Source organism: Borostomias antarcticus (assembly GCF_949987555.1).
Source record: "Borostomias antarcticus genome assembly, chromosome: 23".
In the NCBI taxonomy this organism is placed as follows: Eukaryota; Metazoa; Chordata; class Actinopteri; order Stomiiformes; family Stomiidae; genus Borostomias; species Borostomias antarcticus.
Genome location: NC_140256.1, coordinates 9,262,310 through 9,289,885, shown reverse-complemented (window position 1 = coordinate 9,289,885; position 27,576 = coordinate 9,262,310). Strand labels below are relative to the sequence as shown.

Here is a 27,576-nt window from a genome sequence, read left to right as displayed (position 1 = left end):
AAGATTTCTTTATTGTTATGTCCTACAAGTATGCAGGAGTAAAATGCTTGGATTCTGGCTCCTAATAAACTGAGATGAAGTGAGACCATTAGAGTGTGTGGTGTAATTGTGATGGCCAAAGACAGTGTGTGTGTGTGTGTGTGTGTATGTGTATGTGTGCGCGCGCGCGTGTGCGTGCGTGACAGCATGTGTTCTGAGACTCCCATTAGAGTATTTTAGACCTGGCATCCTGACTACGTTGAAAGTGTCACGGTCAAGTGTGGGTACAGCATGTGAGAAAATTCTCCAGCACATTGCAACTGTCAGGGGGAACGGCAACATATTTATAAAGTTCTAATGGTTCAATCACTCCAAAATACACTCTTTTCTCCTATTACATTCTCACCATCATGGCACCTCCACAGGTCAGGTCAGCCTTGTTGCCCGGTCCCAGTGTGGTTTGGGAGTGCTGTTCATGGACTGTACCAGCATGACGTCACCCGTCAGAGAGTACACTGTGTGCCTTCTCATTGTCTGACCTCTGGAATGTGCTGATGGTGCAGGGTTCACACTGGTTCAGTGACACTCGGAGTTAAACTCTGATCACTCTTCTCTCACACAGAATGCTCTTTTCCCCGGGTTTGTAAGCTTGTCAGTTATGCAAAGCTATGCAAAAGTTGAGAGGAGCCCGGATTACGGCGATTACAGCACAGAGCGACGTTCTAAAAGGGTGAATATTCAAAGATGAGTCAGCCAGCGCGTGGCTCTGACTCGGATTTCCTAAGTGTTGCGTGCAGAGCGAAAGGAGAGGAAAGAGAGAGAGAGAGAGAGAGTGAGAGAGAGAGGGAGAGAAAGAGAGAAATTCTAGAAGAAAAAGCCCCTGTGTGTCTGGGGCAGGGAGCCAAAGTGGACCAGTGCCACGGTGGGGACATGGCGAACCTAACACCAGGGTGATTAGAGGAACCAAACCCAGTCTAACAAGGCCTGAGAACAACCAGATTCAGATCCACTTACCTGAACAGTGAGCACGTGGCGATCACCATATTGGAAAACGCAAAAACACACCAATCATGCCAGCACAACATCACCGTACGCCACGACTCTTCCACAGTCGGTGAACTGCGTCACAGAGTGAGGATGTCAACGGTCTCTGTGGACTCCGCCGATGGATCAGAGCTCGTTAGTCGACACGGTGTGTGGCCGGCGGAGGCTGCAGTAACATTGCAGTGTAGCAGAGATCCGGAGGTCATTCTTTCTTTCTTTCTTGCCTGATGGAAGTAACAGGAACAGGAAGCCGCAGGCCTGCGTAGGGACGTCGCTTAAACGCCGCGGTCCAAAAGCATATCTATAATTAGTCTGACTTCATTCCTCAACAATCTAACCAGAAGTTGGGTATTCCCCACCCAACACTGCGTGCCAGAAGAGTGAAGAAGAACAAAAGAAAGAGAGCGTTTTTAAATCCCCCTCTTCTTGTCCAGAGTTAGCGGGAGGTGCCAAATGGGAGGGTGCATTAATAAAACATGACTGCATGAGTTTCCAACCTCAAAGAGGCTAGCGCAGGATGATGCGTTCCCAGTGCAGGCACCGGGGTTCAGCGCAGGGTAAAGCGAGAGCTAGTCTTCTAACTAGCTCCGACGCCCCGGCGCGCTGCATGGGTTTAGGCCGCAGGGCGTCATACCGTGGCACCATGATCGCATTTCTGACAGTCGTGTTTTTTTTTGGGGGGGGGGGGGGGGGATGGCTCGGCTGACGCTCTTTATTTTCTGTTATTCATGCTCTTTCTTCGTCTGCTTCGGTCTGTTTCCTCCCACAGTCGACTCGGCTGGTGTGTGTGTGTGTGTGTGTGAGTGTGCGTGTGTGCGTGTGCGTTGGAGCGAGGAGTGCGAGGACGTCGCTGGGAGAGCGAGGAGCAGAGCCAGAGGTTCGGTGAGGTGAGATTCTTGTTAGCAGAGTTTCACCCAAGCCCAAGAAGATGATAATGTTATATATATATATATTCACCACAGCGCTGGCCGGATCCACACTATTTCAGGAAACCCAAACCCACGTTCCCCCACCTCTCCTGCTCCTGCTGGCTTCTCATTCACATCATTAGGAACTCCATGCCGACATGGGTGGTAACAAAACTTGGCATTGACATTCTACTTGTTAGCCAAGAGAAATGAGCACATACTGCACCTATACTGTAGCTTCTGGGTTGGAAACTGCATAGCCTCCACACATGGTGCGGCAATCGCTGAACACAAGATGGGGACACGTCGACGACGAGCCGGGGCAGCGCTCCCCTGGTGCCCTCGGTTAACATTCAACGCTGTCGGTGAGTTTGAGCCTCTGACCAAAACCATCGATCGTTGACTGTACCCCGAGGGTCACCACCACTACGGAGTGACCGATCAAACGCGGAGACAGTCCCCCTGCGTCTGCCGTCCTGGCAACCAGCTACACCCCCCCCCTCCCCCTCCCCCCAACCCCAACCCCAAAGGAGTCCTCCTCCTCAGCTCAATCACAGTCTGGACCGGCGCCAACACACAGAGGCCCGACTCTTTTAAGGCTGCAATAAACATTCATTGCTGTCGGTGGGTTTACATGAGAACAACTCACTGATCAATGAATGCAGACTGCGGTACAAACACCCCGAGACCTCCACTACAGCCGTGACTGACCAGCGGGAGAGGATCAGCCGCTGCCAAACTCCTCCCCCCTCTCCACCAGCCCCAGGAGTACAGGACCGTGCTTCAGTACAGGAATGCTAGGGTGGTGAAGGTAGCAATATCTCACTACAACTACTGTACACGTGCTACAAATTTGCAATACATTTTGTCGTGTTAACTGTTCTATTCCTGGTGTTGTGAGTTTGTGGATCGATCCCAATCCCCGCATGTTAAATTGAAGGAAAGAGCCGTCACATGGTGTAGTGCACTCTGGTACAGCTGATGCCTCTGTAAACGGAAACGACGAACGACGGGACCTCATGTGTCAGGATAGACTTTAAGGTGAAGTGCGTCAACTATTCTGTTCCTTTTTTTTTTTTTTAACTAAGCCAGGAAGTCCCAGGGGGGAGCTGACCAGAGGAGGGCAGCCGACCGCAGGGCTCCCCACACAGCTGCGAGTGTTCAGCCTTTCACTACGCCAAAACAATAGAGCCTGAAATAGAGTTCAAACTCAGCAAATTCACTGTGTCAAGAACAAGCGCAGGGGTGGAACAGAGCAACACGCTTTCACACAAACTTCAGTTTCGGTTCAAGTGGACCTTCTCAAATGAAAACTGAAACAATCAGCATGCTTGATTCTTGGAAAGTTAATTTCCCCTTTTCTGTCCGTAATTGGAGGAGATACAGACATGTGGAAATAATCTTACGGTAATTGCCCTGTAGGGTTATGTTAACATGCTGGGAAATTTCAAACACATTGACGTTTTCCAGCCAGGCAGGACTCAATGCATGTTCTATCATTCCTTTACAGTGGAACGTGTCTGAGAGAACAAAGAAAACCAGGCTAGGCCACTCCTGTTTCGAACGGACATATGAACACAGAACCACAAACTATGGTACTTTATTGCACCAGGGATTGCTGAGATACAATCAACTCCAATCCATATTAATCTGATATCAGTTACTTTATACCCATCGGTTCTTTGCTCATTGTGAGATCTCAAGGGCATTAACTTCAAAAATCCACTTTACATTGTCTGAACTAAACTCCAGAGCGGTGTGTGTTGAAAGAGACCAGGTACGGTAGTGTTTGTGACATACATACTGTGTACCTCAGCCCCACACAAAGACTTGCTTGTTCATCCCACTGGAGTTAGGCTTTGTCATCACCACACACAGTGAACTTATAGGGACCGACACTGGGAACAGAGTGACCCACTTCTGGATGACCTGCAAACACTCTGCAGGCTTGACCCCGAGCCTTACGCCAACGCAAGTTGCGTCGGGCAGAGAAGACATGGTGAATCAAATCTAGGCTGATCATAGATTATTTAAAGACTACATAAAGGAGGCATGGCGGTCGGTGTGCTTTGAGCACACGTTCGGTTTCTGAGTAAAACGGCAGGCATGCACAGACAAAGAAAAATGGCATAAATCAATGTGCTTATAGTACACTTCAAGCACACACTGAAAAAATCACTACCCAACACACAGTTAGAACATCTGTCACTACTTAATGTAAATCAGTGCCACTTCATGCTTGAATATAATGGAGATTAATAAAGTAAGGAATCTTAAAAACACTGGTAAAAAAAAGAAATCGACTGGATATTACTCAGAGGTGGAGATATGAAAACCTGTTTTGAATGACTTTTGGATGCAGGCATATGAAGCTAACCCAGTTATGTGAGGACAATGGAAAAGCATGCGCTGGGATCCAGCCAACTACTTCCATATGAATGTTAGGTTCACTGAGTCCAAGTGCTGCATGTGGGAGCCATACATCCTGTACAGAAAATGATGTGGATGCTGCCCCCTTCTGGCCGTAACTCCACACTGCAACTGGACGGTTGGCTTCAATGTTATATTTGCCCATTCATAGAACAGATAAACCTCACGTCATGTTTATAATAAAAGTGTGCTTATGTAATAAATGTGTGTTTTGATGTGTGTACCTAACATTTGGTAATGAATATCACTTTAGTCTCCCCTGATATGGACTTGTATGATCAATGCAGCGAGTGACACCTCTCAGGGCAAAGTTGAACAGAGGAAGTTCTCCCTGCCCAGCCACAGTCCGGCTCCAGTGAATAGACTCACGGTAATGATTGACCATGGGACAGAGACATGATAACCATGATAACCTCCCAAATGCTCCAGTCAGCAGTGATTGGTCAACTGTGTCCTGTGGGCAGGGCAGGAATGTGTGGGAGAGGTTAGGACCCTGGGACGGAGCCAGATCAAACTAGAGGTGTCCAGGGGGAGGAGCCTTCACCAATACTGAGCCCCTCCTACAGCCAACCTCATAGGTCCAAACACTTTCCAATCCTCAGGGCCAACCCTGTTTCTAATTTAACAAAAAGTAGTACTTTTTAAAAAAAAAACATTTCTATCTTATTTTTGATTTCTTATAATTAATAGCCATTTCAGTCACTTGCTTTCAGAATTCAAATATAATCATCCACAAGAGAATACCCATATTTTCACAGCTTCACAGGGATGGTGTCATCCCCTGCCCTCTCACACAGGGAGATAGATGACAGATATTGAATCTCTGCATCCCACTGCACTCTCCAGTTTTTGGAGCAGTCCTAGTAGCGACATTAAAACCTTCATCTACTCCGTAGTGTTGAAAACAGCTGTTGCTGGCTCAGCTATTTGCCCCCTGACCTGTGTTTTGGTCGCTGAATGGGGGTCTCTGGATTCCCACCCCTGTCACAGCATTTACAAGCTCGGGGAGTCCTGCCTCGGCCCCCCTCCACCCTCTCCAGCCCCTTGACCCCCGCGTCACCCCTGCCCGCACCGTGCCCCCGGAGCATCCCAGCAGGAGAATAGGGCGAAGGGAGAGTCGCTGGTCCCGCCTCTTCCAAGTTTATAACCCAATCAGGCTTTACCTCATAAATCCACGCCTTCTCCTTCACCAGGGCAACAATGCTAGCCTTTCTCCACGTGCAGGTTTTCATAGTTCCCCAACGCTTCCTTCACTCACCACTGACTCCCACCGGTTTATAGAGGCCTGGACACAGAGGCAGCTGAGAAAGCCCAGTCCGGCGGAGAGCTGCACACAATCAGGTCAGCGCGGCGTCACCGCGGGGTCGCGCGACGGGTCAGGAGTCCCTGAACTGAGTCTAACCCCTGACCTGTGTGTGGTGCCACCTGGCGCTGCACTCAGGGCGAACGGGAGCCAAAGTGAACTTCGTCTGAACCTGGACCTTAACATTGGACAACCCCCCCGCCCCGCCCTGTCCTGTCTCTTCCTCACAGCCCGCTGTCCCTCTGAGGAAGGGATGCAGCTTCAGTGATTCCACAGCAGAGTAGCAGAGCAACACACTGGGGACTATGGGAAAAAGTAGCCCTGAGACAGAAAAAATACATGACAATATCCTCAATGACCTGTGAGTGGGAGTGGCTAATTCACTAGTACGCTTCAATAGACAATCAGCGAGGCCGTTTCCTCTGTGAGATCACATTAATTTCGCCCACCACCAAATTACTTTCACCTCAACTGTACCCTGGAGAGAGGAGCCACAGTCTTATGATATAGCGCCCGTTGCTGCTCTCTGCTTAGCTAAACACTCCCCTCTGGTGGAACTGATGTGTATATACTCATACATGTGTTATTATTTTTCACCACTAGAGAGCTACTCTACTACTATAGTGCTGAGGGACAAACTGCTTGTGCTGGATGGGGGGCCAGGTCCATCTGTCATGCCAATGCCAAAGGCAATTCATTCATTAATATTCTAATTTATTTATCTATTCATTCATTCATTGGATGATTCATAAATCATTATAATTGACAGTGGTTATGCCAAGATACATTTCACATGAAGCATTTGATGACATTACTAACCAAATGACCTTATTAGGGGGATGAATCTTTGGTAGGGGTGGGAGATAAGACTCCCCCCTACCCATGCTGTCAAATATATTTATTTTAATGCAATACAATGTGTATTGTCCATCCTTTAGGTCAAAATATGTCTTTGGTATCAACCTGTTAAACCATTTTATTATTTGTTCCAACTGCTCAATCACAGCTGATAGTGAACTAATTAAAAAGGGGAGTGATTTTGTTTTTCTGAACTTTCTGGCAGAGAACTTTCTGAAGCAGAACCGTACCAAAAAAAATTTAAAAAAAATGAAATGCTTTAGTGATCTCAAATACCTTAAATGCTTAACCTAATACTTGAGTCTGAACTAGCTCAAATCTAGACATTGGCCAACCATCAATAATAATAATAACTTAGTGACAAAGAATACAATAATGAGACTGCTTAACACTTGGCCTTACTATGAGGAGTAAATGCATTGGATCAACTTACCCATTCCTTCATTCTGTTCACCTTCCAATGAATGGTCCCCATAGAAACCTGAAAAACAAAGGAGATATTTAGAGACAGGGGCTACAATGTCAGAGATCGCTTACAGTACTTTAAAAAGGTTGGGGGGTTGTGACCACCACCAATCTATCACGCTGACTTTGCAGGGAGACTCAATCAGTGGCATCATGACAATCCGGCCTTCGCCATCTGGGCTACACTAGATGCCTGTCCACTTATCCCTTACACACTCAATGGCTAACTCCATCATTCAAGCACGCGAGCGTATATAGAATGCCCTGTCGCTGTATCAAATGCCCCCCACCCTGGTCAGCACACCCCCCTGCTATCAACAGCTGTAGGCCTCTGACCCGACACGCGCCAACTGCCTCCTACACCCCTCACCGAACACTGGCATATGTTCTCCCTGGAGCATACAGTCTGCGCTAACCCCCCCCAAACACAAACACACACCCCACCCCTAACCCATCCCAACACTACACACACACACACACACACACACACAGTCTCTGCTATGTGCTTATCCTCAAACAAATCTTCTAATTTCAAGCCCACAAATGGTCAGTAATTGGTCTAAAACGCCGTCACAAATGGCAGGATTATCCGCCGGCTTCAATCAGAAATGCAAAGAGGCCGTATCTGGGCTGATAATGGGACAGTGCCAGAGAGAATAATGGAGCTCCAGTGTGTGGTCTCTCCTGGCTAATCCTCATGACAGCCGATGAGACCATTGCGGCCCCGGGGCTGGGACGGCTTCCATGGGCGGCCGGGGCGGCCGGAGCTCCTCCACTGCAGCCCATTGTGTGTTGACAAAGAGGGGCTGCATCTTTAACCTTTCACCTCTAAAACCTCTGCAACCTCCGGCACAATCAGCTCCCAATCAAAATAGCATACCGGCTCTTGGGCTTTCTCTCCCCCGGCACCGGGACCAGGGGGAGAGACCAGGCCTGCTCAAGGATGCATTCACACAAGTAGTCTAGATACTGGAAGTCTTTCACCGACACAATCCTCTTTAGGCTCAGACCAGGGGTCTTATGCAAAAGTGGAACAGCACATAGTAGTGTGAGTGTCTGTGAAAGCAAATAAGTTGTCAATCCCCATGGCTGGAGAGTAAAGAATGTCATACCATACTAATCGTCTCTTAACTGTAAATTCAAGAATATACTATTTCCACATTCCTGTCCAGAGCCATATGGTGTTGTGAGGCCACACAGTGTTAGATGAAAATGTACACGCAACAGAGTGTAACTTTGAATGTATGGCAAGTCACCCCCCAACCCATTAGCCTGGTCCCCACATGTCAGTTCACCCCATCCTCAAGACCCCTTCTGCCCCCACCGAACCTTCACAGAGCCCCTATATCAGTCCATCACTGTCCCGAACCGTCTGTCCCAGATGGCCGGTGTTCCGCTTGGCCAGCGGAGGGGCACACCAGCCTGTCATCTGAGTAGCACGGCCCCTACCTGTCAGCCTGGCCTTATCTCACCAGCAAGACCTGCCACATCTATCACATGTCACACTGGGAGGCCTGGCTAGAGAGAGGAGGGGAGAGAGGAGGGAGGAGGGAGGGAGGGAGGGAGGAAGGACGGTATGGAGTGAATTAAAAAGTGAATAAGTGATCCAGCGTGGACTAGGGGAGAGACAAGGCAGGAGAGCGACACCGAATGAGTCCATTAAACAATACATGAGCTACGGCATCCAGTTACTCTACTACAGTCGCATGTTTAAAAAAGAAACTCGCTCTCTCTAACAAAACCGTGAGTGACATCAGCGCTGCCCCACCCCCTGTCCCCTCAAGACAGTCACCAGAGATGGATGGGAGGAAGTCGGCACAGATAGATCATTGTTTTCACTACATTACAGGACAAAATGAATCACCTGCTATGGGAAGCCAGAGTGGCCACAGTGGGATAGCCCCTGGGCAGCAGTGCTCAAGTCAACCTTGTCCTAGGACCCAGCAGAGCCTTGGCCTCAGTGACCAGGGCCCAACTGCACACTCTACAAAGCCTTGTAGCAGCAGATGGGGCTGTGTCTGTGTAGCAGGGAGGGGCGTATAGTCTTCACTGTGTGACCTGATATTAGTAAGGCCCGTGTCACCTCACAATAGGAGGGTCAGTGCTTCTCTGTTTAGAGTGGTTCAGCTAGGGTCATTTAACCGAGGCGGGGCACTGTTGCCTCATTATTGACAGTGGGTCAGTGTTACCTGACCTTTCAGGTGTATGTTAAAGAAGTGACTGGAGTGCTACCTGGATTTGACCGTAGCGTTAAGAGTATTTCTGTCCACTTCCAACCTCTCACCACTACTTATCGCTGCTCTCCGCTTAGGTAGACTCGGGCTGATTAGCAGTCGCAATTTCTCAATATCTCCACTGCTTCCCAGAGGCTGAGGTCACCTCACCGGTCACCATGGTGGATATTGTAAGTTTGTCTATATTGTAAGTGACAGATTGTTGGCAGAACAAGGAAGTGCTAGCGACGCGACCTGCGCTGTGGTCACTCATTTGACCTCCACGCCTGACCCCTGACCCCGCTATGTAACGCCACGCAGCACAATGTCTCCTCTTGTCCTCCCCTCTCTGGACCACAATACACGCTGGCCTCTGAGCTCTCTGACCGCTCGCTCCCTCGCCAGCTCCCTCCAGCAGGGACTCAAGTTCACCACGGCGTCGCCCTGCACCGTCCGGCGCTCTCTGTCCCGACCGCCGGCTCTCCGGATCCACCGACACCGTCGAGTACCGGGGCGGAAGTAGCCCCGCTCACATAACACTGGCTTCATCAGGTGCTGTTCTTCATCTTACACTGTGAGCGCAACTCCCAAAAAGCTTTTTTGTTTTTACCACCCAGCCACGCAGCTACGTTGTGTAAGAGGCCAAGTGAAACTGACGTCTTTATCTGGCCTAATCCTGAGTGGCTCAGCAGAGGGTCAGGCCCTGGTCAGAGGCAGCGCGGAGGGGAGGAGGGGGCTCAGTCACCAGTGGTTGACACGCTCAAAGGATCCAACTTCCCTTTCATCATAACAGGGGTCAGAGTTTTACTACCTCTGAGCTGGATAGCGTAGTGGGTACACACACACAAACACACGCACTCTCTCTCTCTCTCTCACACACACACACACACACACACACACGCACAAACGCACACACGCAAACACACACGAGGCTAAAGGGCATCTGATAATAATCATCTTATAACACAAACGGAAAGTTACAGCAGTGAATGTTGGTGAGCTTTGACTTGAGCTTCTCATCTAAGTTTGAGTATTTAGTGTAGAATGTCATTGGCATGGCAGTATTAGCTGGACAAACTAGCAGTAGTGTGTTTGGTGAAGTAATGGGAGGAACTGAGAAAGGGGGTTTAGAAATTCCAGATTATTAGCAGATTCCTGTTAAAACAGTCATTGGGAATGGGACTGTGTGTCTTTGCTGTTGACTGTGAAATGACTGTAGTCTGAGTCATCCGCTATCCTGAATCAATGAGGTTGGGCTGATTGTTCAAAACCAATAAGCTCTTTAAAAGGACGGAGTCGTGAGAAGGCAAAATACTATCTACAGACCCTTGAAGCCAAACACTGACCCATTCCCTGGCTGCTATTATCAGTGATACACTCTCACGTGGGAGGAGATAAGGAGAATACAATGCTGCCCGGGGGTTTGCGGAGAGACAGTTTCACAGGAAAGGCATCCCTTCTTTACATACCAAGTTCAGTGTTTCACAGACTCCTGTAAAGTCATCCTCCACCCAAATTCAAACTCAAATTGAAGACGTTTACGGCTCCTGGCTGGCCAACGTGTTGAATATCACAGAGCCCTGACAAAAGCCTGGCCCTAGGCCCACAGCTCCGCGGTGTCACTGTAACAGCTGCCCAGATGCCCTTTTACTGTACTGACTCTCCACAAAACACACCTTCACAATCCCTCTCCTCAACCCGCTGCATCTCAATACCAGCCCCTTGCATCTCAATAGCAGCTGTTCATCCCTCAGTCACTACTGCTGCTTTCTGTTGGCTTGTATGAAGGAAGAAAACATCACTGCTGGCTGCAACCAGCCATGTTCCCCTCCTACATGTTCTCTCTCTCTCTCTCCTCTCTCTCTCCTGTGTGTGTCTCTCTCTGTCTCCCTCTGTCTCCCTCCCTCTCTGTGTCTCTCTCTCCTTCTCTGTCTCTCTCTGTCTCCCTCCCTCTCTGTGTCTCTCTCTCTCTCCCTCTCTGTCTCTCTCTAGCTCATGGATCAAGTGGAGGTTGTAAATACTTTCCCGGGTTACTCTGGGGTCAACAGAGACTTGGCCATTATTACTTCAAGAGCAACATCTCCACCAGCCCTGGTCTCACAGAAGCCCAAAGGGAACATTATAACCCCCTCCGTGTGTAGTGAACCCCAATAAAGACACATGCCGCACCCTATAAAACAACAACCCTCTGTGCGTCGAATGGTTTCTGTGGTCAGTGGTCGGCAGTGTGTTGTGTGCCTGTGTTAATACTGTGGTGTGTTGTGTTAGTATGGTGTGTTGTGTGCCTGTGTTAATACTGTGGTGTGTTGTGTTAGTATGGTTTGTTGTGTGCCTGTGTTAATACTGTGGTGTGTTGTGTGCCTGTGTTAATACTGTGGTGTGTTGTGTTAGTATGGTGTGTTGTGTGCCTGTGTTAATACTGTGGCGTGTTGTGTTAGTATGGTGTGTTGTGTGCCTGTGTTAATACTGTGGCGTGTTGTGTTAGTATGGTGTGTTGTGTGCCTGTGTTAATACTGTGGTGTGTTGTGTTAGTATGGTGTGTTGTGTGCCTGTGTTAATACTGTGGCGTGTTGTGTTAGTATGGTGTGTTGTGTAAGGTCTGTATTGATGTGTTTCCAGAGGCCTTGTTGCTGAGGCCCTTAAAGTAGACGTGATTATCCACCGCTCACTTGCATGGTAGGGATGACCGGAGGATTGCGATGTTGCCTGGTAACAGCACTGTCAGCACCCAGGGACTAGATGAGGACCTTGTAGCATCTTTTCTTTATCTCTCCCCCATCTCAACAGAGATCATCTCAGATCACATGAGTGTGAACTATAACATTTTGTTATATATATATATATATATATCTCAAGTAAATTATTTGGCAATGAAACAAAAAAATAAAACAAATCATCTAGTCATATCATAATTTCACCTTGTCTCTACTCATTTATAAGAAATTATACCATACTTACTTTTCGCTGTTTTTTTAATTACTTCTGCATAATGTTACTCTCAAACATGAATAAACAAGTACTGCACTGTATGAGGACAGTAATTACCCCAAAAATGACTCATATTATCACTACCACTTGCCTCTTCATCATGGTATCTACACAAATTGGTAGATAGGTGATATAGTGAAAGGAGTGGAGTTAAGCCAGTCCCCTGCTAGAAGTCCTGATGGACGACATCTGCCTGCTGTGTCCCTGTCCTGTTCCCCTCCTCCTCCTCTACTGTACTCCCAGGTCATCATTCAGCCTCACCACGGGGGTCGCATCCTGTTCTTCCTCCATCTCCACCCACAACACAGCTATTGCCCCCAGGGAAAGGAAAGCCCCATGGTCCCTTGCCCACCACCCCCTTCGGAGTGGGGGGCTGACAAAGCACTCTCTTTCACCACAGAGGCAAAAGCTGCCCTGCCAGGCTCAACCCTGAGGCCAAACACCATAGGATCCACATAAACACATTTCTTCTATTTTACCTAATGCAAGCACAATTGTATTATAACAGACCCGTTTCATTGATTAGAGCCAAAAAGCCCAATTCTTGACACTGGATCAATTTAGATCAATGGAAATTGAGTTTATTTTCAAGTGAATTTAAGAATATACCAGGCTATTACAGATAATCTAAAAAGGAGTATGGCATATTCTCCATGCCTATATCTAATATAGTAATCTTATGTTTTTGTGCATGTGATATGTAATGTGCATTGTTAATAAACAGAGATTAGAAAACACTTTTCAGTGAGTATAATAGGTATTTATGCCGTTGTATTAGCAACGTGATAATTCAACATTTTACACTGTGTTCCTTAAAAAAAACAGTCTGCTCATCACTCTTTTCCCACAAGGTAGCAACCCCGATAGACCTTGCTTACAATAGGCTACAGTCGGTATTCAAGAATTGGTTAAGCATTAGTAAACTGATATTAATTAATTGGGATAAATGCAATAAATGCATATACAGTAGACCTGTGTAAAAAAAAAAACGTATTTAACTAACAGTGGGTTATGCATATTTGCAGATATAGGCTATAGCCTAGGCTAAGGGGCAGTATATAATCTTGGCTAGAAAGCGTGGACGTAATTTTTTTTTAAAGCAGTTAAAACACGCACACAATTATATAAAGAATGTTTAAACTATTATTTTCAAAGTAGGCCTACAGCTTTGGGGAAAAAAAAATCAAACTTAGATATTAGAAGATATTAGACTATAGGTTTTTATCGAATTAAATTACAAACGAAACTACCCGGGCTATTAGTCTACAGTAGGTTAAATTCGATTTGGTGACGCTAAATTGACATTAAAACCAGGTTTGTGCGAAAAGTAATATATTACTTAAATATATTTTAAAGCTAGACACAGACAAATAGGCCTTAATTATAGCTTTTCTGCACACAGAGAGAGGCTATTTGACCGTCATTGAAAAACCATTAGGTCCTAATTAATGCGCATTAAAGCGCGTGCCTAAATACGCGTGAAATCAATGAAAGGTCCACTAGCTAATGTCTAGATTTTAGTTGTCAAATATTCAACTTCAATAGTTGGACTTTTTGGAGTGGGTTATTGCTTGTTACGGTTAAAGGAATTTTAATCCTGGAACTGTCAATAAATCTTCCCACCCACATGGTGCACGATATGGCACTGGCGCCTGTCTAAGACGGCAATGTCCCCCAAAACAACGGATCCGAAGCTTCTATAACCTCCTTGGTCTGAAGTCTGTTCGGTAACAGTGCTTGCTTTCAGAGGAAAGGCGGCAAAGCATCAGCCTGTAGCCCTACAGCTTCTAAAAGGGAAGGGTTCGGCCTACAGTACCAGGCTGCATGCTGGACAGGTGATGGGCTGAGCCTAATTGCAGAAAATGTATCTGTAATTAAACATAGGCCAGTTAGTTTATCATTAAACAATTAAAACAAAATCGATAATATTGTGAAATCAACTAGGCTAATTATAAAAGCTGATTCAATCACAGTTTACAACCAAACTTGGTAAGCCTATTTGATTAATTGTTGGGCAAGCGTTTGTGCGGCCTTCTCTTTTTCATGTCCAGTGCCATAGCCAGCTCAGGATTTTGTGACTAAACCTAACAGCTTCAGGGCGTTCTCCAAGTTCAAAAGTTCACATTTTACGATCTCTAAAAGATCGCTGACTACCCACTTCCAAATACAAACATCTCAACCTCTGTTCGGCAAACAACAAGGCTCTCAACGTGTGAAATATTCAACAAGGAGACGAAACCCACGATACTTAACCGCATTATCAAATATGCGAAGAACAATTCGGCTGTATGGCTGTGTTATGGCAATGTTTTTTTAGGTTGTTTCTTTTCTCTGCAACAGAACAATCCCAATGGTTTTGTAACAATGTTGCCAATTACATGAATGCCATTGCAAAATCATCATACCTTTAAGCGTTTTCACAGGTTTCCACATAAATGCACATGCAGAGCCAAAAACAAATTGTGCACGTGAGCAATTAAGAAAAATACTGGTCAAAGCAATTGGTGTTTACATCCAACCTACTCCCATTGGGACTGTAGCAGTGATGGAGATAGCCACTTACCATTAACGGACTTCGCATTGTTTCTCTCTGGGTATTCGAACCCATTCGTCCTCTTCTCTATCTCCATCCAGGATGCACGGGATTGTATCAACCGGCCGCTACAGGCAACTTTTTATTCGAAAATGCTTCTGCTCTCCCTTGCGTTCTTGTGCACCAGGCTCACTGAGCGGACCGTGGTCCCATGCTGACTGGTATCAGTTCATCCACATCACTGATCCACACCCCCATACCTAAAAAAAAAAAGCGAACAAAATACGCAATGACGCAACCGTTGAGGGCATTGTGGGTTATGTAGGGTTTGAGCATCGTGGTTGTAGTCCTCCAAAAAAGGAAGCCTAGTAGCATAGTCTATGCAAACCTAATACATCCATGATGCAAACACAGTGGGATTCATACTCTCTTTGATTAGATCTATCTCACTCTCTCTCTCACTCTCTAAAGATTAGAATATTTATTGTGGAGTCCTAAAGAATGCAATTGCCTAGTCTAAAGAACACATACGAGCATTACAGTCAAGATTTTACGAAAATATTATCAATTACTGTATCAGGTTTTAGCATCTAGACCAACATGTGGTCTCATGTTGTAGCCAAAATGGTAAATCCTTAGTTTATTTTACATTATTTGCAGTCAATGTTGAGTAGGCAACTGTTGCAGTCAGGCTATGGCAAAATACCAGAGGATGGCGCTGTAACCCTTTTAAATTGTACCCTGCAGCGTTTATCATGTCTTCATAAGTGCTGTCTCATTCATGATCAGACAAAAAATAATAAATATATGTAGCCTATACATTTTAAAAACTTTACTGATATTATGTTTTTTGAATCACATACTGAATAAAAGAAAAGCCAAACATAACCAACACGCTATTCTCAAAAAAACCTTGAATGTGTGACAGGATGACGCATGCACATTGTTAATAGGCTATATCAAGTTTAAATAAGTTGACTACAAGCCACTACAAGAGAACAGTAACATAATTGTGAAACTGACAGAGACAAACTGAAAGAGAGAGGAGATGGTAGGCCTATCCATCGTAAATTCATGCTATGTTGAGTCCAAATTGCCCCTCCCATCCGTGGAAGACAGAGAGAAGACTGGCGGATGATTTACTGCTGATGAGGTCCAGCAGCACACAGACAGTCGAGCTTGGGAAAGAGCGTGTTGCGCGCGGTACAGCAACAGCAGCACACACTACTCGGATCTATGGCAATGGAGCTATAATAAAAAGGAGCGGATGTAACCCCTTATGGATTAAAAAACGTAATTGCTCTTGCCATTCGTTGTTTTAGGGCAAAGGGATTCTGTCTAATTTTATCGAGCATTCCCGAGGAAATGTGGAGGTTCACGAATTTGTTAACTTGCCTCCTGGTGCTGTGTAAAGATGTAACTGCGCAGAGCAAGGTAAGTCTGACATTATAGCAGTAACACCTGTCATGTCGTTCTTGCTACTGTATCACTTGTCAGAAGTTGTCCAGATGAGCACTGAACCTGTGCACGTGTGCTTGCAAATTGTATTTCCTATGATAAATCAATGTTTTTTGAGCATACGCACTCTTGTCTGACAAATTAGTGATGATTTCAGTCAACTGGTTACAGGTGTATCCTAGTTCATTCTTTAGATGATGGAACAAGCTCAGTTATCCTACATCTCAAATATTTCAGCATGTCTTCACAAGAAATCAAAGAAAACAAGTCATGAATTACCACATCAGGATTCACATTCCATTGTATTGCACAACATATTGCCGCTTATTCTGAATTAACAGAAAGTCTTCATGGGAACAGCCCCATACTGTACCAATCCTCCTATACAAACCATGCAGCATTCTACTGTATTTACATAATTGTGAACTCAGGTCGCCACCTGCATCACTATATGAAATCTTCCAGAAAGAGTGGCCTTTGACTAACTGCCTTAGCCTACTGGCCTCTCCAACGAGACCTCATGTGCAGGGCACGATGCCAGAGGAGATGTGGGGGGAGAGAGCACACCCAGTGGGGTAACAGTAATATCTGTCGTGCGATATTTGCACAGCTGCTGTACTTTAACCAACCCTGTCTCAGAGAGCTGAGGAAGAGCAGCCTCCCCGGAGGACAGACTAATCCCTGCATGCTCCCCACATTGCCCTGTGTGGACGGCTACACGCCTCGCCATGAGAACCCAGGACCACGGGAGACCCTGAGGCCAACAAGGGCTGCTCTTCCCACTAGTGTGAAAGCGAGAAAGCAAAACGGGCGCAGTGGTGGTGGTCCTCCGGTCATATCGTGTTGCTGTCCTCTCAGGAACAGCGTTTTTAATGACAAGACTCGTATCCATCCCGTGTTAGCCTACCGATTAATCACAAACTGAGGCGAAAGACTTGGAGAAAAGCCAAGGAAACCACCAATAAACATTGTTGGTTTTAGCATGGGTTTGGTTCCCCCGGCCCTGCCCTCTCTGCTTCTCCATCTGAGAAATGTGTTTGTCTCACACTGCCCTGTCCTCCAGTTCTGCCTGTTGCCGTTCCTTCCGAGCCACCGTCCCCGATCTCCTGGCCAGACCGGCCGAGCTGAGGCGGTCAGGGGGGCGCGGAGGGCCTGGTGCCGCGGGCGGGTGCACCTGCCCCATGTTTTGGTTGTAAACAAGCGCAGGAATGCCAGGGGGAGGTCGCTACGAGGGCGGAGAGACAGAGGGAGGACACCCACCGGACGCCCGGACACAATTATAACGTGACGAGACCGCATGTGACACCGGGACTTAATGAACGGAGAGGACCGAGCGTGTCAGTCTGAGGGGCCGGGTGCCCCTCGGTCACACAGCTGGGACAGAGCCGCCGTGGAAAGCAGGAAATGAAGGAGACCGGGAGCATAAGGGCAGACGAGGACCCGTCCTGAACAAAGCGCTGTCGTGGAAATCAAAATGACGGGAACAGAACAGAAAACGAGCCCAGTTTCTGTGCACCCTGGCCTGTACGGAAGAATACGCTGTAGCCTTCCCAGCATGCACCACTATGAGCACTCCCCCAGGCCTCTCGTTCATTGCTCCTGTGTGGGTCTACAAGCATGAGGAATTGGTTCTTCCTGTTATTGGTTCTTCCTGTTTGCCCCGCAGGAATTGATTGATTACCTCAGAGCGTTAATCACATTCATGGTACTCCACCATGTAGCCTGTTAAGCACCGTGCCCCAATTTCATTAAGCCTGTTTCAATTACTCTTTCTTGAGCAGCCAAAATGTCAATGACTCCATCCTGGAGCCTCTAATTCCGATGTATCCAGCAGGCAGAATGCATCCCTCTCAGACATCTGTCTTCACAACACCAGCATCTGGAGGAAAAGCAAAGGCAACATGACTTAATTTAATTCATGGCTGATGGCTCATATACACCACTAATGAAGAAAACACTTTGTGGATAGATGGTTTCATTTTATAAAAGATAAGTTCCCTCTCTTCCTGAACTGTTCTGCAGTCAGCGAGGAGAAGGTGGAAGGGTCAGAGTGTGGTTGTCGGACACATAAACATGCCTAGTTGGAATGTGGATGTGTACCCTGAAAAGCAAAGTAATCTGTGAGCTTGTGTCCATCTAATTAACGTCCCAGCGCTAATGCCAGTCTGCTCAAACCTCATAGTTCATCTCCAGTCCCAAAGGCTTACGTTTCCCTATGTACTGCAGGTTAAGCTTTACAGATGTACAGTAAGACTTTATCATAAGCACGGTTAATTAGATTAAGAATCAGGTGGACAATCTGGAACAGAAGTGGGGCCCAAATTTTGTCTGTGATTAGACTGGAGAGGAGGAGACACTTTAAAGGGATATTTCACTTTCTATTACCTCACACTGTATATCAAAAGTGGGGCTGCCAACTCATTTCCAAAACATGTCACTTCATTTGATTACACTAACAAAACAAAGGTTGGCAATACTACAGTATATATATATACTATACTATATTATATAAATACTATACATTGGGTTGAATTTCCTTTAAGTGGTTGACTGACCTGGATGTTTGTGCAAAAACAAGCAATCTAATTTACCATTGTTTAGTCAGGCAGGAGGCCCAGCAATTACCAACTGACCAAACACAGGGACCAAAAGGAAAGGATATCCTTGTTTATATATATAAAGGTTATAGATTGGTGTTACAGTATAACACTTAAGACAATTATAGAACTACTTCTGTTCCCTGGATCCAAAGATAAGGCTAACCAGGACTTGGATAATTGTCCGGCCATTGTGTAATAAAGCTTGTTCCTATCCACCCTAGTAGAGTAATGTGCCCTCACTTTATCTGTGTCACTGTGCTTCAGTGGCTGCGGCCTTCAGAGGCTGATCTAATGGTGTTCTCTGGAGTGTGTAAATGTGGAGCCGTGCAGTCGTGTCCCTTCCTTCTATTGTGAAGACAAACGTGTCCTCATGTTGGGATGCAACGAGTGGAAGAGCCTTGAAAGTAAGAGTGCATTTTAACTTTATGCTCTAGTACACCAAATAAGGCAATCATTTGTGTCAACATGGTAGCATGCTGAAGCAGGGAGGCATTCCTCCAGCCATCCTGGGACTTAAAGCATCTTAAGCCGGAGTTGCTAAGGAGCAGCTGGGGTTTGGCTGGTCGTGGCTAAGGTTGAACAATGAGGCCCAGCGGGGTTGTGGGTACAGCCTGGCAGAGGGAGGTTTAATCTGCTAATCCATTCTGTTTTCATGGGGCTGGAGCATTTGTCAACCTGCTGCCTTTTCACTGGACATGGGTCAGGAACCGCCCGGGCAGGCATCACCGAGGGGTCCTGCCCCATAGTCAAGGACCCTCCCGAGTGTGCGTCTGCAGTAATGGAGGGGAGTGCCCCCCAACCCACCCGTCACTCAGCCTGCATTCCTCCACTAATGAGCCGCCCCCCCCCCCCCTCCCCAAAAACCCCTTCTCCTCTCCAGCCTGCTGAGTCCTACCTCTCTCTTACTCTCAGAGAGATCACTCCATGCTATTATATTTTGCCAGGGTTAGTGTGGATGCTCTGAGCCTGCCTTTACTCACAAGGCAAAAATAATGACTTATCCTCGGATATTTAAGGTATAGAATCTTCTTCCTCTAGAAGGGCACAGACGTTGATTCTCCCAAAGACCTGGTTCCGCATGCTCAGCTGAGACGGCTGGGATCAACGTACCCTCAACGTGGCAGAGATGGCGCTCGGAAGGAGCCACGTTTCAAAGAGACGGGACAGAGACGGCCAGGATTATTTAATGAAGAATCTCTGTAATGCTGCATTCTTGTCCTGCCGTAAGTCATACCACATGTGCCTCTGCCCGTGGGTTTTACAGAGATCCTTAAATCTCACTGGAGAGAGATGACAGTAAGCCTACGGACAGAGGGGTCAGTGCACCGGGCTCTGGGTGGGATGGGAGATGAGCTCAGCATCAGTAAAGTGTTCTGACCTCCTGACCTAGATATAGGAGACAGGGAGAGCAGGGCCATCCAAGCAGACAGACAGGAAGACGGACACTTGAGAAATACTGTGACACTTTAAGCTCTTGTGGAATGAGGTCAATGATAACTCAACCAGCAACCAACAACAGAACATGAATCGAGAATACAATAGATGTTATGTTCTGTAAATGCCAGATATGGGACTATGACAGCAATTACATGTCTCTGGTTATTTCCAGTTATTCAATTTGACAGTTCATCCCCCGAATCTCTCTGCCTTTGTCCCTGATGTGATTGAAAATTAGTGAGCTTTGAAAAAGCAGCTGCATAGCCAGCCAAAAGTTGTCCCCAACTGACAAGATGAGTGCTTGCAGCCTACACACATCTGGTGATAACAATTGTGTATTCATGACATTTGTCTCGATGGCTTTCATCTGGGTCACGGGGGGTTATAGTCTTCAAAGGAGGGGAATCATGTGGTTAATGTCCAGGATCACTTTCACTCCCCTGCTTTTGTTGGAAAATGGATTTATTATTCATAGATGTCCACCAGGGGAGGGAGTAATGCAGAACACCGGAGGGGCTCTCGGTAGTCCCGGACTCGCTGCTGGGAGGAGAGAGAACCGGAGCTCGTCATACATCTCTTTGAATCATGACGGTCGAGGGCTGGATTCATAAAGAAGTCCCACCCTGAGCGTTGATCGGTCAGATATAGAGTTGCACAGAATGTCCCAGGCTGAACGTGAGAACCGCTTCGGTCCGGGTTTGCCCTCTCACATTTAGACCCACTCTGTGTCACTTCAACCCGTGAGCTGACGGACCGCGCAGCTGTCAGGACCACAGTTCATGCTTGTCAGGAATACTTATTCCCACTCAGGGCCATCGGACCCCCCCTCCACCCCCCCCTGAAATCCAACTCTTCTCCACTCCGCCAACCCTAATCAACCCCTCCTCTCCTCCGTCCCGTGTCGCCCCTCTCTGTACCCGCCAGATTTTCGGCGAGACGGAGCCGGTGAGGATGACCTCCGAGGGCTCCGACTGCCGCTGCAAGTGCATCATGCGTCCCCTCAGCCGGGACGCGTGCGCGCGCCTGAAGGGCGGCAGCGTGCGCGTGGAGGACTTCTACACGGTGGAGACGGTGAGCTCGGGCTCCGACTGCAAGTGCTCCTGCACCGCACCCCCCTCCTCCCTCAACCCCTGCGAGAACGAGTGGAAGATGGAGAAGCTGAAGAAGCAGGCCCCCGAGCTGCTGAAGGTGAGGTAACCCGCACCTTGTGGGTTAGGTGACCTGGTAACTCCTAATCGGTTGATAAGAGTCAGGCGCTGTGAAGACGGAGATGGCGGCCTCCGTTGTGATAGGGCGATGCGGTCTTAAAGAAACGACCGTGCGCAAGTCTGACAATGAAACCGTTCTCCTCCCTTAGATATTCAGCGGTTGGGTTCAAAGGTCGCCATGACCTCACTTTGATCTGATCTCCATCTGTGCATTGTATCTAGGCGCAGCACCTTTGCGTCTGAATCTAAAACACACTATTCGCAGGCTGAATCTAAAACATACTATTCACAGAGGCACACTGTGTACTGTACTGGGGGGAAGCAGATCCAGATGTGGGATCATTCTTGGTTGGAGTTAGCCATACATTAACCCAGCTTGTCTGGTTACTGCACATCTTATTGGCCATAAATCCCCCAAAATGATTATATTGCCAAAGGAGGGCTTATAATAAGATACAATTTGCTTTTACATCACACTGGGGTATCAAAATGTTGAAACTGTATTTTTGTGGGGGTTTGTGCAGTTGCCGGCAGGTCTTCTAGCTCTAATTGGAAGGGTAGCGTACACGGAGCCCATTGAACAATTGCAGTCAATAATAGTAATCAAGATAAGTGTTTTGGGCTGTTTAGCTCATAGATGTCACTGAATTCCCATAAACTATCCAACAGGATACTTATCAACCTGTCAACATAGTATTTAGCATTTGCTGTGGTAAATTGTGCTTTTCTCTTGTATTGTGTGACCATTCAGCTGCAATCCATGGTGGACCTGCTGGAGGGAACGCTCTACAGTATAGACATGATGAAGGTGCACTCCTACATCAACAAGGTCGTCTCCCAGATGAACACGCTGGAGGAGGTAGGTAGTCCTCCCACTCCTGGTTTTCCTCCCACTCCTGGTTTTCCGGGTGCCTCCTCCGTTGTGTTTCGCTGTGCTTGGGAGCTTTCACAGCCATTCAAGCAGTCCGTCTATAATGCTGGCAGAGAGCTGATTTAATGGCTTGCGATTGAATACCTGTGATTCAACTCTGAACCGCATGGCTACAGTATCCTAAGAGTTGTCTCTAACCCTGCAGCCATTCAGCACTCTAAAGGGGTTAAGGTCGTGAAGGCCAGCGGAAGGAGGTGATTTGTGTGACTGTTCTGTCTGCATGCTTACAGTGTGTGTTTACACAGGCCCCTGTTTGGTTAGCAGAGTTGCTTGGTTTATGCAATACACTGACTGGATTGTCTGACGTGTTTCTCCAGACTATCAAGACCAACCTCACGCGGGACAACGATTTTGTGCGGGACAGCATGATCACCCTGACCAATCAGTTCAAGAGATACGAGAACTACTCCAGCATCATGATGGGCATCAAGAAAGAGATCTCCAGCCTGAGTCTGCAGCTCCTCCAGAAAGACTCTGCCGAAAACAAAGCTCAGGTAACACACACACACACACACACACACACACACACACACACACACACAGTGGACATCTTAAAGAAGCAGCTCAAGATGCTTCTGTTTAAACAGGCATTTGTCAAGCTAATTTGACTATGTTTATGACTTGTCCTGTGTTTAATTTATTTTAGTGAGTCCTCTGTGTGAGAACAGTGCTATATAAATAAAATGTACTTACTTACTTACTTACTTACACACACACACACACACACAGCCCAACATTCTCATTCCCCGCAATCTAAACCAAAGGCTTGAATGTCAACGTTTACAGCACACCAATGATGAGAAAACCAAGGACGCAGTAAAACCCCCCAACAAAAAGCCCCCTGCATCCAAACCCCCTCCCAGGCCGACTAAGGAGAAGGTCGTAAAGCCCAAGAAGGAGACCATCAAGCCTGGGAAGCCGGTCAAGCCTGACCCCACAGCCAAGGCCAAGGCAGTAGGCCACCAGCCAGGGGTGGTGAGGGGCATCACCTACTACAAAGCTGCCAAGGTGGAAGGAGATGAGCATAGCACAGGCAGTAAAGGTGAGATACTCAAAGTACAGGAGTTTCCACACAGGAAGCCACTTTAATTTCCTTAATAGTCCAAAGCAAATTCCTCGTATGTGAAAACCTACCTGGCCAAAATAAATCTGATTCTGATTCTAAAGAAAACAGTCTGCCTTGACTTAAGCTGAGTGCTCAGCGTGCATGAGATCACACGTGTGCCGTTCTAGACCCAGTTGTGGTTGTCATAAAGCTTAAACAATCCAAATTAGAAACGCCAACATTTTGGATCTCATGTTTAGCACATATTATGCAGGATCAACAAAATAGCAGAGGCTGTAATTTCAGAATACCCCGCGGAGGAACACGAAGGCCACGTGATACAGAGCAAACACATAAAATTTCCCAATGACAAATGCTTTCTTCCAACAAGAATAAAACATGTTTTAAACTTTGCACCTTTCCTGGGGAGAGGAAATGAAACGGTGAATCCATCACTTTGGGGATCCCCACGTCCTCAATACAGAATTTATTCTGGTGTTGTTTTCACCACGGTCGGCCTGGCCCACGGTGGGATCAAATTGCTTGTGTGCATTCATTTGGGCAGGAAATCCAAATCTTTTATTGACAAAATACATGGAGCTAATGGAATGCGGTCTCAGTGGAACGCTGCCACGTCCGTGACATGCCTCCGCATCACGCGCTCACACACAATGTGTGGGGACCCTTATCACTCTGGAGATGAAAGCTGACAAAACATTTCCCGACTCCTTCCAATCCTCTTTAAGTCTAGTTGAGTGAATAGGTATGCTGCGTTTGCACAGAGCACACGCGCATATCTGCTGTCAGACCATGTGTTCTGCCATGCCTGGCTGCTCACTCAAACTGTGGAGAGTCTAGCCACACTTGTCAAAGCGGTGAACCAAATCACCTTCATTTCCATAATCTCACACAAAGAGCAGGATGCCTTTCTGCCAAAGGGACTATCAACTAGCAGTCTGTTATTCCTACCGCATAGGATAAAGATAACAAAAGCCTTTACGGCAGCTTTGTTCTTACTCTGTTGAAAACTGCTGAAAATCTCACGTGGTCAGGTAGTCTGCACGGCCGGAGCACGTGGGGCAGATGTGGCGCTTCTGTAGACCTGCGTGTCGCACATCTGTCTGGCAGCACAGGAAGTGAGAGTATGAGTAACAGACCGGCCCTCTCCTGACAATCTCCTCTGTTACTCTCTCTCTCTCTCTCTCTCTCTCTCTCTCTCTCTCTCTCTCTCTGGCCACGGTTAGTGACAGATAGGAACAGGAGGGTTGTGGAATTCTGTTTCTAAATACAGAGCCGGCCGCCGGACAGTCGGGGTAGGGACAGGGAGAGTTGAAGAGGAAGCTGCCGTGGTCCGTGGGCTGCATAGCTAATACACCATCTTTGATGTGGCCAGAGCACTGCAGCTTGTCTCAAACAGACACTACTTTATAAAAGATGCATATAAACTGTGTACGGATAGTTTATAAACACCTAGCGAATGGAACAAATTATATATGCCATGTCTTCTTGCGGTTGAACATGATTTATTTCTTCATAAATGTTTAGTTGTTTTCTGTGTAAACCCATAGAAGGCAAAAAAGCGTCCGCTTTAACTATTCTGCCTCTAGGAACTCGCTCTCCGTCTCAGTGATTGAGACGGCTACTATCTATAATGACATCTACTGTAGCTGGAAACACATGGCCCAGCAGAAAATGAGTTTTAGAGTTCCGCTAACAAAATCCTGTGGCCTGATTCCTAACTCTCTCTGCTTATTCACAGATAACGCTGCCAGAACTCATACTCATCATGTCAAAGGGAGCCACTCAGAGGACGGGGGCGCCGAGACCGTCCTGGAAACCATTGAGGCCACCACAGCTGAGCCAGCAACCACTGCAGCGGCCACCACCACTACCACCGCCACTACCACGACAACTACCACCACCACCACCACAGTACCACCCACTACTACTACTACTACTACCATCAGCAGCACAGCAGGACAAGAGAAACCAGCCCCCACCATCGTGCTGCTTCTGGACAACTCTGACAACAACAGCAGGCCCTTACTACACAGAGCAGGTAGCCTCACCGGCCATATATTCTGCTTCCTGTAAACTTGAACCTGTGAATGTACTTCACAGCAATAGTGCGTGTTATGATTCTCTTTGGTGTAGTCACAGATAAGAATCTTCTGTCAGGCTGCCGAAATATGCGAAATTGCATAATTCAAGTCTCAGCGCAGCTGCTCTTCAGACAATTCTGCTGTTGTGTTTTGTTGTTGACTTTCGGTGTTCGGCGTTCCTCTGGCAGGGAAGATCCTGGACTGCGAGGGGACCCTGGCGTCCATCGAGCTCCCGGAGAAGCAGCACAGCTACGGGAGGAACGAGGGGGCCTGGATGAAGGACCCCCTGGCCAAGGACCACAAGATCTATGTCACCAACTATTACTACGGCAACAACCTGGTGGAGTTCAGAAACCTGGAGAACTTCAAACAGGGTACGGCTCGGCCCCGACCGACACCGGCACCTAACACCGTTACAATTAACACAAACTCGTGTCAGGAATGTAGACTCAGCCAGGCCTCAGTAGGTCTGTGCTACTGTGCCCGTCCAGTGTGGTGGGAACAGTCTAGCCCCCTTGCATCTTGAGAGAGAAACAGGATTAACTCCCTGTGAGGATGATCTCCCTCACAGGGCCGGCCTGGTTGATTTAGATGTGTTTGGACAACAGGCTTTAAAACGTACTTACATGTGCGGAGCGCCCAGGGCTTGTTCCTTTCATATCCAGCAGGGTGGTGAGTTCACTGCCGTGTGCGGATGACTAGGTATCTTGGTGAGTGGCTGCGGGGCCCGCTGGGTCTGGCATGTGCTGCGGCCTCTCCTTTGAACCGGGCAGAGCACAGAGAGGGATTAGTGGCATGGGATGGCCTCAGGGGGGGAAAGTGCTGCATAACGATTTTGGCTCTCGTCCGGCCGCGCTCCGCTCAGCTCATTTCACTTTCTGAATCACACTTCCTGAGGTGGAGCGGCGAGATAACAGATGCGATGAGATATGAGTGTGATGCTAACAGAACGTCCGTTTGGACAGTAGGGACACCTGGGGAGTAGTCTGCGTCCATCGCCGGAAGCCATTTTGTATGCTGTTCTGGATTTGGATGTAAATATTTTGTTATACAGTTGGTTCACACGCTTTTGTTTACTGAAATGACTTATACTGGGGGCAGTTCAAGCTAACGTATGAGTATTGCTGTATTTGGTCCTAGGCCGCTGGAGCAACCTCTTCAAACTGCCCTACAACTGGATAGGCACCGGCCACGTGGTGTACAACGGAGCTTTCTACTACAACAGAGCGTTCACCAAGAACATCATCAAGTACGACCTGCGGATGCGCTACGTGGCCGCGTGGACCCTGCTACATGACGTGGTCTACGAGGACACCACCCCCTGGAAGTGGAGGGGCCACTCGGACATCGACTTTGCCGTGGACGAGAGCGGCCTGTGGGTGATCTACCCGGCCATGGACTACGACTACTCCCAGCAGGAGGTGATCATCATCAGCAAGCTGGACCCCGGGGACCTGTCCATGAAGAAGGAGACCACGTGGAGGACGGGGCTGAAGAGGAACACGTACGGGAACTGCTTCATCATCTGTGGGGTTCTGTACGCCGTGGATGTGTACAACCAGAAGGAGGGCGAGGTGAACTACGCCTACGACACCCACACCAACACGGAGGCCGTCCCACACCTCCCCTTCACTAACGAGTACGCCTTCACCACCCAGATCGACTACAACCCCAAGGAGAAGGTCCTGTACGCATGGGATAACGGACACCAGCTCACCTATAACATAAACTTTGTCGACCAATGAGCACAGACGTTCGTGTTCGGGATCTAGGCCAGCAGTGTGGCAGGGTAGCCATCCCCATAGAGATTATGCTCAGTATTGTCAGTCCAGCAGCAGCCATGTTGGACTGAAGCAGAATAATGTTACCCCGGCATCCTTCAATTCAAAACCTGCTTCCCATATGCAACAGTGCACCTCATTGCCCACATATGTCATGAATGACCTGGGCTGCGTTTCCCAGAGCCATCGTAGCGCTACGTGCATCGTAAGATACGTCGTAAACTCTCCCGCTAGGTGGCGCATCGTTTCACAGCCTTCTTAGGCTAAGGTATCGCGCGTCCCAAGGTACATCG

General features: G+C 47.6%; 2 protein-coding genes across 2 annotated transcripts in view; one reads left to right on the top strand and one right to left on the bottom strand.

Moving 5' to 3' along the window:
- Positions 1-14,818, bottom strand: part of nr6a1a (nuclear receptor subfamily 6, group A, member 1a) — a gene marked incomplete at both ends in the record, with an annotated part of 46,921 nt that extends 32,103 nt beyond the window's left edge. Inside the window, 2 exons of the mRNA XM_084456955.1 lie at positions 6,956-7,003; positions 14,752-14,818. Of these exons, the coding sequence (XP_084313081.1) occupies positions 6,956-7,003; positions 14,752-14,818 (115 nt within the window). The remainder of the gene's footprint in view (positions 1-6,955; positions 7,004-14,751) is intronic.
- Positions 14,819-16,086: 1,268 nt separating this feature from the next.
- On the top strand, positions 16,087-27,247 carry olfml2a (olfactomedin-like 2A; the record flags this gene model as incomplete). The annotated part of the gene is made up of 8 exons (XM_084456954.1): positions 16,087-16,155; positions 21,141-21,404; positions 22,176-22,283; positions 22,673-22,849; positions 23,142-23,397; positions 25,160-25,459; positions 25,691-25,876; positions 26,643-27,247. 8 exons carry the CDS (start codon positions 16,087-16,089, stop codon positions 27,245-27,247), a joined length of 1,965 nt encoding a protein of 654 aa, XP_084313080.1.
- Positions 27,248-27,576: the final 329 nt, after the last annotated feature.